Here is a 13,026-nt window from a genome sequence, read left to right as displayed (position 1 = left end):
GACGTGGCCACGTGGTGGTGCGGGCAAGGAGACGGCTGATGGTCAGGATGAGCTCTGGGGCCTGCTCAGATGTGGGTACAGCTGCTGGGCGGCTTGAGACAAGCGAGAGCGTGGTCCCCGTGGTCCCCTTCGCCTTCTTATATGTCGGTATTTGCTCTTGGCTGTAGCAGGGCTGTGCGGCGGCGTGTTGGCCACGCTCGCTCTTTCAGCGAGGCCGGATCCGTGAGCTCGCCGCCTGGTTTCCTGCAGGAAACGGATAGCCGGGCCTCCAAGGAGCTGCTGCTGTGTTGATGCCGCATTTTCAAAGCAAACAGGGATGCTGGAAATTGCAGCTCTGGGGCTGATTGTAGCTTACAGAGTTTGTTTCGGGCAGTGCCGCTGTATGTTGTCAAGGTTCCTTTTAATTCAAGAACAGCACCAGGTTTTGAGCTAACCCCTCTTCCTCCCCTCCGCTCCAAAAAAGAAGAGAAGGAAGAGGTGAAGGCAGGGTTGCTGGGGGCTAACCGGGGGCTGGACCATGTGCTGGATACTTCTCTCTCTATATCCCCCACCCAGCCCTGCCAGCTTCCCCAGCACCAGAAACCCTCAGTGGACAAAGCCACGGGAATTACTTGATCCACGGGAGCAAGGCTGCCGTGCACTCTGCTCCGGGGAGCCCCCTCCTGCCGGTGCCAGCAGGGCTGGGCTGGGAAGATGGATTTCCTGCCTCTATCAGGCTTCCCCACCCCGGGAAGGCAGCGGCGCCTCGGAAACAATGCCGCTATTTACACTTTGAAGCCTCGTTAGGCAGCCAGGAAACGGGCCGAGTGCATGCCGGGAAGGAGCCGTGGCTTTCAGCGAAGGCTAGCCCCTCTTCCTCGCCACCGGGCTGCCGGGAGGAGCACGCTGCTGCCTGCCAGTGTGGTAACCCTGCAGCCTCTTTCCGGACCAGTTTTCTTGCTATTATTATTTTTTTTTTTTTCCCAACCTCTGGAGTCTCTGCCTCGTTGCTGAGCTTTGCCGCTCGTGCAAAGCGCGATTGCTGTCCGGCCGGAGACGGTTCCTCCCGCGGGCGGGAGCGCCGGATCCTGCTGGCGGTCGCAGGTGTAACGGCGAGCTGCCGGCGCTGCTCAGCCTTTGTCCTCGGTAGCGGCCGCTCTTCCCTCTTTGCCAGCGAGACGGCGCGAGGGGAGCGCAGGCGAGGGCTTTCCTGCCGGCCAGACCCCCGGGAGGGCTCGCGGCATCCCCCCGCTGCCTGGTCCTGCTCGCGGCGGCGCGGCGGCGCAGCTTTGCTTGCAGGGCTGCTGCTCCCAGGCGAGGAAAGCGGCGGAGAAGGCAGAGGGAGGGTTGGGCGCCGCCGAATTGCATGTGAGTCACTCTGAGTGCACCCACCGCCGCTTCCCCGGACGCTCGTGTGCGCGGAGCGGCTTCCTCGCCAGCTGCTGCCTGCCGTGCCTTTTCCAAGCTCCCGCACGAGCCCTGCGCGGCGCCGGTGGGCTCCCGGCGGGCCCCGGCTCGCCACCTGCGGGCACCGGGTCAAGGCGTAAAGCGCCGAGCCCGGAGCCCGCCTGCGCTCGCACGCAACGAGCCGGCCAGCGGCTCCCACACGGGCTCTGTCCCGGCAGAGCCGGCCCGGCTGAGCRGGCGCTGCCGGCGTGGGGCCGCGGYCCTTGGGGTGCCTCGCRGGAGGGTTCCCCTCTCCGTGCCTCCCCGGGCCGAGGAGCGGTGGCACCGCCTGCCCGCCGCAGGCACCGCGCTGCTCGAGGGACCTGCCCGGGCCGGTAGCTCGCTAGCTGCAGCGTCAGCCTGATTTTTTTTTGTTGTTGTTGTTTTTTTTTCCCCCTTACCGACCGCGTGTGCATTTTTGTGGCATCGAGCATGTTGTGGCGCTGGGAGAGCGTCTGGGGACCGGCGCAGCCCCGGGCCGGGGAGCCGCTGGGGCTAGCTGAGCCCCGGCAGGGAGGCGGGGAGCCCTGGGGGTCTGCGTCGCCGTGCCCTGGTGGGGGCCGGGGGGTCGCAGAGCGATTCGGGCAGGGCGGAGGGGGGAGAGCGCAGGGATGTGCCAGGCTGCGCTGCGTGAATCTTAATCAGTGTTGACGACGCTTCTGTTTCAAAGTAATTGCATTGTTTTGTGTAATGCTTGTACCGTGCGTGTGTGTGTGTGTGTTACACACGTTTTAAAATCCTGTCTGCAATGAATTTGGAATTTGAGCAGCCTGTAGTAAATCTTAAGGCTGCTGTTAAAGTTAATTAAAACCACTTAATCCAGTAACACATTTTACACTGCATGAAAATAATACTTGGTCGGGATGCTGGTGTTGCTGAGATCACCTAACCCGTCCCCCCTCGCTCCTCTGAGCCTGAGACAGGTCACTTAGCGAAGCCCCCAAACCACGTCATGTCAGTATTAAATCTGCTTGGAAAGCCCCAAGATCAGGATGGGTCTGCGGGTCAGAGCAAGGGTCCGTCCCTTCCCTTAGCCCATCTCCGGGAGCAGAGGGTTAGGGGAAAAGCGTGAGCAATGGAGCAGGTGGAGAGCAATCTTTTCCCCTGGTCCCACCGTCCCGGGAGACCTTCCCGCGCGCACAGAGAGTATTATCTTCACTTGAGGTGTCTGGCTGATCCGCTCGCAGCTGGGAAGCAAACCGGGGGACTGAGAACAGCAAGGAACCTTGGGGGCTTTTTCCTTCCTCCTCTCGTCGATGAATAAAAACAAAGCATCAGAGGATAAGATCTGCTAGTTCTGTTCCCCCCCCCCCCAAGGACATGGTGACCAGAAACAAGCAGTTCAGTCCACGATCCGTAGCTGCTTCTTTCTTTGTGTAATGTGCCTTGGTTCACTGTAAGCAGAAGACATGCACTTTTGGAAAGTTTCCTATGCAGCGAGCACGCTTCAACTTAATGTCATTTAACAGCAGCAAGAAGGAAATTAAAATGCTGTTTTTCTGGTGCAGTTTCAATGGAATCCTAATTTCCATTAGGCAGAGCTTGACAGGGAGCTTGTGCATTAAAGCAGAAAGCAAAAAATCTCTGGTACCAGCACTGACCTCCATAGCACATTTTTTATGTCCGTCTATAAAAAGGCGAGGTAGGAACAAGAGGGCGATGTTTGTTAGCAGCCGTATGAAGAAAATGGGCCGGGCCCCATTTGCTCTCTTTGCGAACAGGCTGAAGTGAGGAGCAGGAGGGGGGAATGCCCGGCCGAGTGGCAGAGCCAAAGGCGCCGCAGCCCCGACGCCTCTGCCCGGGTGATGGTCCCCCGGGCCCCAGCGTGCTCCCCTGGGGCTCGGGAAGTGCAGGCACGGCGGCCCAAAAAGGCAGGAATGGGGGAATGAAAGCAAGGTTTCCCATGTGCTGATGCAAGTTGGGTTTAGCGCCGGGGATTTGGCTCCCTTTGATTTTTTTTTTTTTTTTTAAAACCAGCCCTCACTTGCTCCGCTGTGTGCGTGATCCCTGTGGGCTCAGGGACACGCACGGGGACACGAGTGCCGTGGGGAGGGGTGGGGGCCCGTGGGAGTCATGGCCCAAGCGCTGGTGGCGCTGCTTCCCTTGGCTCCCGTGCTCCTTCCTCCCTTCCCGCGTCCTGCGTGGCTGCAGCTCAGCCGGGAGCCGCTGCAAAGGAGCTCCTGGGTGCTGGGAAGCAGCCGCCAGCACCGCTCGCCCCGGGAATGCTGCTGCCGCGCGGCGGGGCCGGCCGAGCCGGTGGAGCCGGCGCTCGCCCCATCCGGGTCAGCCCGTCTGCCTGGCCGCGTGCCGGGGGGGAGCGCCTCCCGCGCGGGCCGAGCCCTCGCCTGCCTCGACAGGGCCCCGGCGCAGCGTGCCGGGTCCTGCCGGCGGCGGGGCATGCCGGGGCCCCGCGGGGCCCGGGGCGCTGGGAGAGGCGCTGGCAGTGGCAGCGGCTCCCGGGAACCGGCCCCGGCGGTGCAGGGAGGGGGCACGGCATGGGGGGCACCCCCCTTGCCGGGGTGTCTGGATCCGGCGGCGGCAGAGGGGGCTGCCGGGGGGTCTCGTGCCGCCGGAGAGGCCGGGGCTGGTCCCGGTGACCGCCGGCCGGCGCTGCCTGAGTGGCAGATGGTGGCTGCCTGGGGACCGGGGCGTCCTGGCGATTATTCACCCGTCACCATGGCAATAGAAAGGTCAGCAAAACGATCCCGCGTGATTGCCCAGGTCGGCAGGATTAGGAGCAGCACCGAAAGGCTGGGGGGGGACGGGGACAGGGCCCTCCCTGGCACACCAGCTGGGCCCTTCCCATCAGGCACTGTACCCCGCGAGGCGGCCGGCTGAGGACCGACGAACTCTGTGCACTGATGAGAACCCTGCAGGGTGGGGCTGTTCGAGCCCGGGCACGCTCAGCCCTGACCCGGTGCCCGCGTGGCACAGCCGGGGTCCCTGTGACACCGGAGTGGCGCCGCAGCTGCCCTCCCTCCTCTTCGCTGCTCCCGGGGCACGTGGGCCGAGCGGGACTGGGATCCAGCCTCCCGCCGGCGCAGCAGGGCTCGGGGTGAACCTACGTGGCCGAGTCTCCCCTCTCCCTCTCTCCGGCCACCCGGCTTCGCTGCTGCGTGGCGGGAGCTGCGCGGGGACCTGCCGCTGCTGCCCTTGTCCCATCGGCGCTGGGTGCTGGGGGTGGGAAAGGCAGGGGCTGGCGCGGGGCTGTGCGTGGCCCCGGTGGCTTTGGGGACGGCGGGGGGGGCTATCAGCTGCCCCCGGGAGAGCCAGCCTGGGCCTCCGGCCCCTCTGCAGGGGTCTCTGCTCGTGGCTCCCTCCTCTCCGTTTGCGTCTCCTCCCGGACTTCCCGCTGGCAGTGCCAGGATGAGCCTGGCTGACCTGCTTTCTCCCCCTCTCTCTAGGCTGTTCCTCTAAGTCGTTCAAGCTGTACTCGCCAAAGGAGCCTCCGAACGGCAACGCCTTTCCCCCCTTCCACCCGGGCACCATGCTGGATCGAGATGTGGGGTGAGTGTGTGGGGTCCGGGTTTCTCTCGGGCCTGGACGCTGGGACCTCTCCATCAGCCTTGCTGTGCAAGGCAGAGGTGGGATCGGAGCAGGGGCACAGGTGGGACCGGGCAGAGAGAGGATGACATTTGGGATCAAGGGAGCCCCTAGGTCCCCTAGCTCAGCAGGGGCAAGCCCTTTGCCGGGTCAAACACCCGGGATGATCCAGGACAGGGAGCACAGCTCCTGCAAAAACACCCCCTTCTCCAGCCTCCGTCCTGCCTGGCATCAGCCCCAGCCGCAGAGTAGCGGGACGTGTCCAGAGGGATGCGGTCCGGGCCCCCGGGGCGGTGGAGCAGCGCAGCTCAGGCAGTGCTGGAGCAGAGCCCAGCTTCAGGGATGCAGGTCACCCGTGGGGCTGCGGGACGTGGGGGTGCAGCCCGGGGGTCTCGTCTCCGGCGAGCCCCGCGCTTACTGCTAGAGGCAGGGGAAGGGGCAGCAGGGGTGGAGATGCCCACCAGCGCTAACCTGCGTGCGTTGCTTCTCCCCGCAGACCTACTCCCATGTACCCACCCACATACCTGGAGCCTGGAATCGGGTAAGAGTGGGTGCGCGGGGGACGCTGAGCGGGAATGGGTGGGCGCCCGTTGGGAAGGGAGCCGGGAGCGTGTGCTCACGGCTGCGCTGCTGGGGCTGGCTGAGCGCAGGGGTGCAGAGCAATGGCCAGCCGTGCGTGCTGGGCTTGGCCTGGTTCAGTGCAAGCACGCTCGGTAAGGGAGCCGCGGAAGGATGCCTCGGCAGGGCAGGCCTGCTGCGGGGGGTTGCTCGTGCTCGGCCCAGCCCCAAAGGGGCTGTTCTTCCCCATCGCTGCGTCCCCCCACTGTGGGCTCGGGACCTTTCCTCCCCCCATGGCTCCCTTCGCGCTCTGACCGCTTGTGCTCCGCTCTCTCGGCAGGAGGCACACACCGTACGGGAACCAGACTGACTACAGGATATTTGAGCTCAACAAACGGCTGCAGAACTGGACAGAGGTGAGGAGCTGGGGGGCGACAGGGCCTGGGGAGGGCGCTGGGACCCGCTGGGGAGCAGGAAGGGAAGGGTGGCGAGAGAAATAGGGAGAAGCTCCCGCGTGTGTGTGGTGGGAATGCTGCCTGCTTTCGCAGGCTATGATGGCTCCAAGAGAAATCCCCGTCGCGGCATGGTCCTGCCCTGCTGTGCAGGAGCCCCATCTCCTTGTCCCTTGCTTGCTTGTGGGACAGGGCTTGCCAACCCCTTCTCTGAGTGCCCAGCYGGGAGTGCAGGCCTCAGAGGGTTCAGCACATGGCTGCTCTGCCTGGCAGGTTGAGGGCTGTCTCCCCATCTCCCCGTAACCTGGCATCTCTCTGCTGTCCCCAGGAATGTGACAATCTGTGGTGGGACGCCTTCACCACGGAGTTCTTCGAGGATGACGCCATGTTAACAATCACTTTCTGCTTGGAGGATGGACCAAAGAGATATAGTGAGTAGCCCGCTGGGCTCACACAGCATGGCTGGGGGGCTTGTGCAGCCTGGAGCTGCCACGTGGGTCCCCAGGGCTCGGATTTGAGCCCTCCTTCCCTCCCGAGAGCCTCGTCTCTCTGGCAGGAGACACAGCGATTGCATTGCACAGAGAGGAGATGTGGGCAGGGTAACAAGGATCAGCATCCCCAGGGTAACAGCATGCCCAGGAGCTGCATCCAGCTGGAGGGGACTGGGGGACCCTCTCCATGTGCAACCCCAAGGTGCAAGAAAGCATGTCTGGGCCAGCCAGATTTGTTGACATTGTCTTCTTCCTTCTCCCACCTGCAGCGATCGGCCGGACTCTGATTCCCCGTTACTTCCGCAGCATCTTTGAAGGGGGGGCCACAGAGCTCTACTACGTGCTCAAGCACCCCAAGGAGTCGTTCCACAACAACTTTGTCTCGCTGGACTGCGACCAGTGCACCATGGTGACCCAGCATGGCAAGCCCATGTTCACCCAGGTACCTGCAGCACCAGCCGCTTCTCCCCACAACCATCCTGCCCCTAGTGCCTTGGTCTGGCTTGCCCTCACGGTGGCTTTGGTCCTGCAGGGTGAGTGAGCAGCACTGATTTTCATGGCCATGCGCTAGGCAGATGGGACTGTGCCCAAGTGAGCACCGTGCTGTAATTACACCTGCCCCAGGYTGCCTGCAATGCCCGCCTTTTTTGCACAGATCCCCTGGCCATCATAGGCTCATAGGTTTGGTTTCTGCTGAGCCCAATGCGKGGCATGGCTAAACCAAGAGGAGGGTGTCTGTGTGTGCTGGGGTGAGGGGTTCCCAGGAGATCTGGGCTGGGGGAAGCGGGTGGCAGCATGACCTGACACTGTGCCCTGCCCAGGTGTGCGTGGAGGGGCGGCTCTACCTGGAGTTCATGTTTGATGACATGATGAGGATAAAGACGTGGCATTTCAGCATCCGCCAGCATCGAGAGCTCATCCCCCGCAGCATCCTTGCCATGCAYGTGAGTACTGCTCCGAGAGGCCCCAGGGGCACAAGTGACACAGAGCTGCTGAGCTCATCTCCCTGGGAGATCACAGGCTGGGGCGCAGGACAGTCCCTGGCCTGGATGCAGCTGAGCCCTCTGTCCCTCTTGCTCCTAGGCACAGGACCCCCAGATGCTGGACCAGTTATCCAAGAACATCACCCGTTGTGGGCTCTCAAACTCCACACTCAACTACCTCCGAGTAAGTGTGCAGCAGGGGACAGGGGGAGACGCAGCTCTGAACCTCAGATTGCAGTGGGTTGTGTTGTGCTCTCATCTCCTGCCTGATGCCTGGCTGCCCTGGGGTGTTGGGGGCAGGTGTATCTGCAGCCACGACCAGAGTGGGCTGTGCAAGGGGCACCTGGAAGAGGGGTAGGTGACGTAGAGTGCAGTGGGGAAGCAAGACACCTCTGGGCTCATGGGGTTGGAGCAGGGAGACAGCAGTCAGCAGGGACTCAGTCAGTCAGGTCACGGTCCGCTGGGGTCTGCAGGCTCCAGCTGTGGCTGGGGTCCATGCAATGGAGATGGCAGCAAGGAGAGGGGCTCTTGCTGGGGCCTGGAGCGTTGCGATCTAACCCCGAGTCTCTGGCTGCTCCCTACAGCTCTGTGTAATCCTAGAACCAATGCAGGAGCTCATGTCACGGCACAAGACCTACAGCCTCAGTCCCCGGGACTGCCTCAAGACTTGCCTGTTCCAGAAGTGGCAGCGGATGGTCGCCCCGCCTGGTGAGTCTCCYGCTGCCCACCGTGCTCCTCGGCATCCCGCTGGGTGTCGGGGCGGACCCGGCCAGGCCGTGCTATCCGACAGGCTTCTTCCAGCCCCAAAGCCAGTCCCAGGCCTTGTCTTGTGCGCCCGGGGGGCGGCGTGTTGGGCACACGACTTCCTTGTCTGCTGTCCTGCCTTCCCCGCTAGGGCAGAGCGGGGCTGCAGGCGGCCAGCACTCCTGGTGCTGCTCCCTGCTCTGGCGCTCAGGGACTGTGAGTTGCTTTTCCTAGCAAAGCAGGGGCAGAAATCTTCCCCGCTCCTGGAGGATGAACAAGGGTGGCAGGAGAGGAGGGGAGAGCCCTGTGTGCCAGGGACACCGAAGCTGTGGAGGAGAGGGGGAAGGGATGCTGTCGTGGGGTGGGAGGTGGCGCTTGCAGAAGGGGGTTGTGGAGAGAAAGGGCTCGTTCCTGGGCTGGGGGGATGCGGGGCTCCGTCCCCTTCTCATGGGGGCTGACCGTGTCTCCCCGCTTCGCCAGCGGAGCCAGCGCGGCAGCAGCCCAGCAAGCGCCGGAAAAGGAAGATGTCGGGGGGCAGCACCATGAGCTCCGGCGGGGGAAACACCAACAACAGCAACAGCAAGAAGAAGAGCCCGGCCAGCACCTTTGCCCTGTCCAGTCAGGTACCTGTAAGCATCCCGTTTCCATTCTCTCTTCCTTCCCCGGGGTGGAGGGGAGGGCTCCCTGCCCCAGGCAGCGGCTAAGGGGAGACCCCCCGCGGTGGCTGGAGGGGGATGTCCCCGGGGACGGTCTGGCCAAGCTCTCTGGGCGATGGGGAGAAGGGGAGGGGGCCCCCGTCTGCCTCAGCCCCTGCAGGGCGCGAGTCCCAGCCCGGGGCTGAGCCCGGAGACAGGGGAACCTGGGGAGACGCAGCTTCCCAGCCCGCTTCCGCAGCCGCTTTGCTCCCCTGCCTCCAGCTGAGGTCCGTGGAGGGGCCAAGGCGAGGGTGGGTGGCCCCACGCGATGCCCGAGCCTTGGGGCCTGCGATGGGGGGGGGGGGGGGGGATAAGGAGACGGCTCCGTGGCCAGGGAAGGGGCTGCGGTGTTTGCGGGGGCCGGCGGCCAGGGCTCCCCCCACCTCGATTATGTTTCGGGACCGTCTCCCCTTTCAGGATGTGATGGTGGTAGGCGAGCCCACGCTGATGGGGGGGGAGTTTGGGGACGAGGACGAGCGGCTCATCACCCGGCTGGAGAACACGCAGTTCGACGCCGCCAACGGCATCGACGACGAGGACAGCTTCAACAACTCGCCGGCGCTGGGGGCCAACAGCCCCTGGAACAGCAAACCGCCCTCCAGCCAGGAGAGCAAGTCAGAGAACCCCACGTCGCAGGCGTCGCAGTAACGGCCCGGCGGCCGCCCCGTGGACTCAGTCCAAACCGATCTACCTGTACATTTGCAAAGGAGAGTGACTGGGAAGCGGCGAGGTACCGGGGGCCCATCGGCGCCGCGCGGCCCGCCGGATGCACAGCCCGGGGCGCGTGCGGCACGGGCAGCCCCCGGCCCTCTCCCCCCGCCTCCTCCCTGCTCCCCCCGCGCCTGCCTTCCCGCCAGACCCCGTCCCCAGGGCAGGGGTGGGTTTCTGGGGCCGTAGCTTCATTATACCCCCTTCTCCCTCGTCCTCCTCGCTTCTTCCCTGGAGAGTTTCTCAATCCCTCCCTGGTGCGCCCGGCCCCCGCCTGCTGAACGGGGGGAATTGGGGGGGGGGGGGAGTCAGTAGCGGCTGGCGCGACCGGGAAGCCGGCGGTGCGCAGATGCCCGGCGTTGGGGTCCCGCACAGCACGGAGACCCTCCTCTTCCTCCCAAGGTCCTACCCCGGGGGGTTGCTGTGGTTGTGCGTCTCCAGCCCGGCTGGGGGCTGGCGAAGGAAAGCCTCCCCCGTGCTGCCGGCCCCGAGACGGAGCTTCCTCCGGCCGGCTGCCCCCCCGGGTCGGATCCGCTGTGCTGGGGGCGGCGCTGAGGATGGGCCCCCATCGCGTTTCCCCGCTCTCCTGCCCCCTCGCTCCCCTTCCCCTCGCTCCCCCGGGGCGAGAGCACAGCAGGGCCGAGCAGGGACTGTGTATATAGAAACCGCGTGCAGGGACGGAGAGCCCGGCCGCGGCGGCCCCGGGGCAGCGCTGGGGGGTTCTGCCGGGGCGGCCGGTGCCCTCGCCCTGCGCCGGGGCTCCGTGCGTTTCCACTCGCTCTGCGTGCGCCCGCCCGGGGCCCCTTTGCAACCCCAGGCTCCCGGTACCTCCGACTTTTGTCTTTTTTAAAAAAAAATAATATTATTAAAATTGTAAGTTTAAAAAAAAAAAAAATGGGAAAAGACCCCCCCCCCCACACACACCCCCTGCCAATTCCTCCCTCCCTGAGCGCTCTCACCCTGTCCTGACTTTTGTACAGGCTTCTTCTCTTGGGAGTCTCGTTTTATATCCAGTTCGGAGAGCTTCAAACCAAGGAGAGACTTTGCAGACTTCCTTTCTAATCCCTCCAGGGGGTGGGGGGCAGCCCCCCGCCCCCGTCCTCAATGTAAATCTTGTGTGCTGTTGTCCCCACTCCCTGCCCCTCGGGTTCGTGTACCTCGTGCTTGTACATTTCCGCGCTGTAGACAGTGTGTACGATACTGTTCTTTCAATGTGTTATCACTAGAGCAGGTGCCTCCATTGATGTTAGGGGAAACAACGAGAATAATAATAATTTTGGGTTTTTTTTTTTTTTTTGGTTTAAAAAGAGGGAAAAAAAATTCCTTCCAAGGCTTCTTCCAAGGAGAAGACGGGAGGTGCTGGGGGAGGTGCTCACCAGCTCACCCCGGCAGCCTCAGCGGGTGCTGGCTGGGGGCAGCCAGGGGGGGGCCAGGCTCCCCTTGGCCATTCCCTCTCCCAGGCATGGCCCCGGGGGGGGGGCCGGGGCGTCCCGGGCCGGGCAGGCCGGTGTGTATGTGTGTGTGCAAGAGGCTTGTGTGCGTGTRCATGTGTGCAGAGGAGCCCTGCGGTTCGGGGCAGAGGGGGGGGTGCGTGCCCTGCTCTCTCCGCCAGCCCCCCCCACCCCAAACTCCCCGCTGGGGCCGTGAAGCCGGGGGGAGCCAGCAGCAAGCGTCCCACGCGTGCCGCAGCCGCGGCCTCGCTGCCAGGTCCGGGGGCCCCGTGGCCCCCAGCAGGCACCTCCGTGCCAGGCTGGGGCCCCGCCACCCCGTCCCCGCTATCCCCCGTCCCTGCGCGTGGGGCTGGGGGACAACGGGTGTCACGGCGGGGGGGACACCCTGCAGGCAAGGGGGGCTCCGGGGGCAGCAGGGTGCCTCCCTGTGGATGCGCTGCGTCTTGCCCCTCCGTGGCTGAGACTGCGGCGGTTGGCCGAGCTGGGGGGGCCATGGGACCCCCCCCTTCTCCTGCTGCCCCAGCTTGGCGCCTGGGGTCAGGCTGGGGGGCGCCGCCGCAGCCCCCGGAGAGCCCCCGCTGCGGGCTCCCGGCCCCCGCGGAGCCCCRCGCGGCGGGCAGGGGGGTCCCCACTTTGCAGCCAAGGTATGATTATCACCGCCGCGTTGCTCAGGCTCCCGTGGAGCGGTGCCGTGCCCCCCCTCGGCCCCCCGCTGCCCCCCCGGGGCACGCTGTAATGCCTTTTTCTTTCTTTCTTTCTTTCTTTCTTCCTTTCTTTTTTTTTTTTCCCCCTCCATAGTTTGTGCCATTTATGAGTCATGTATGGTACCAATAAAACGACTTTTCGGTTTGAGGCTGTCCCGCGCGCTTCTTTGCGAGCCCTGGCTCCGATCCGGCCGCGRCTGGGGGCACGGCGCAGGGGAGAGCGGCCCCTCGGGAGCTGTCGCTGCCAGCCGGGCTGCGGGCCCCGGCGAACGCGAGGCGAGGGCTGGAGGCACCGTCCTTGCCCCGCGCCACCTCCGCAGCCTCCCCGGAGCGGGCGCAGGGCGGGGGGACCGGGTCGCCGCCCGTGCTGGGAGCCTGCGCGGTGGGTGCAGGGGCTCCGCGCTCCCTGGGGGTGATGCTGGCTCGCCTCGGGGCTGCCGGTTCCCTGCCTGGCCCCTCCTGGCTCCGCGCCACGCAGCRAAAAGCAGAAATCCCAGCGAGGACCGGGAATGGGGCTGCTGGGAAACCGCCCTGTCCCGCAGCCAGAACAAACAAGCGGCCTGGGGCCTGCCCAGACGCCAGGGTGATGGGCACGTCCCCCTCCCCGGGAGCGGCGGGGGCTGGCAGCGCGGTGCTGCTGGGAAAGCAGGTGGCAGTGGCGGTGTGGCACCTGGGGGGCCCGGGAAGCGGCCCCATCGCACGGCCCCTTTGGGGTGCAGCCTCGTGCCTGCGGTGATCCTTCCCCGAGGGGCTGCGCAGGGAGGCACAATGCCATGGCACCGAGCACCCTGTCTTCACAGGCACCCCCGGGATGCGCCTGTGGAAATGCCAGCGTTGCCTCTCCCCCGAGGGTGACGCATCAAGGCTGGGCAGGGATCCGGCTGTGCTTTGGCAYGGTGCTTCCGAGGCGGCCGAGGTGTCAGTGCCCGCACTCCACACATGCCCCGAGCTTTAGCAGCCTCAGTAAGATGCCTGGGGGTTAAGGACAGCAGCGCGCTGCCGGGATGGGCCGGGAGCACCCGCCCTGGGCAGGGTGCCGGGGGGAGCCTGGCGAGATGCCGCTGCACAGAAAAGGCAGGACTGGTGGGAAACGCAGCCACCGCCAGGCAGAGGGGCTGCTTGCACCCTATTAAATCCCAGCCTGCAAAGGATCCCAGGGGCACACACCTGGCCGGATCCCCCCCACGGACGCATGGCAAGGGGAGGTGGGTGCGTGCAGGATCCTGCGCAGGGTCCCTCGCGCCGCCTCTGCACAGCTGCAAAGGGACGTCC

At 65.0% G+C, this 13,026-nt stretch overlaps 1 protein-coding gene across 2 annotated transcripts; it reads left to right on the top strand.

Moving 5' to 3' along the window:
* The first annotated feature begins 4,829 nt into the window (after positions 1-4,829).
* Positions 4,830-11,900, top strand: LDB1 (LIM domain binding 1). Of its 2 annotated transcripts, none has more exons than XM_026069723.1 (10): positions 4,830-4,932; positions 5,465-5,509; positions 5,867-5,942; positions 6,307-6,409; positions 6,739-6,911; positions 7,291-7,413; positions 7,553-7,636; positions 8,037-8,160; positions 8,677-8,819; positions 9,309-11,900. In XM_026069723.1, the coding sequence occupies exons 1-10, from the start codon at positions 4,913-4,915 to the stop codon at positions 9,537-9,539; spliced, it is 1,122 nt and encodes a 373-aa protein (XP_025925508.1). In that variant the 5' UTR covers positions 4,830-4,912; the 3' UTR covers positions 9,540-11,900. The 2 variants fall into 2 exon arrangements, with proteins under 2 accessions (XP_025925508.1, XP_025925507.1); XM_026069722.1 differs by having other exon boundaries at positions 8,677-8,825.
* Positions 11,901-13,026: the final 1,126 nt, after the last annotated feature.

This window comes from Apteryx rowi, unplaced genomic scaffold (genome assembly GCF_003343035.1).
Source record: "Apteryx rowi isolate R43461 unplaced genomic scaffold, aptRow1 scaffold_3, whole genome shotgun sequence".
In the NCBI taxonomy this organism is placed as follows: Eukaryota; Metazoa; Chordata; class Aves; order Apterygiformes; family Apterygidae; genus Apteryx; species Apteryx rowi.
This window is presented reverse-complemented; position numbering and strand designations above follow the sequence as displayed.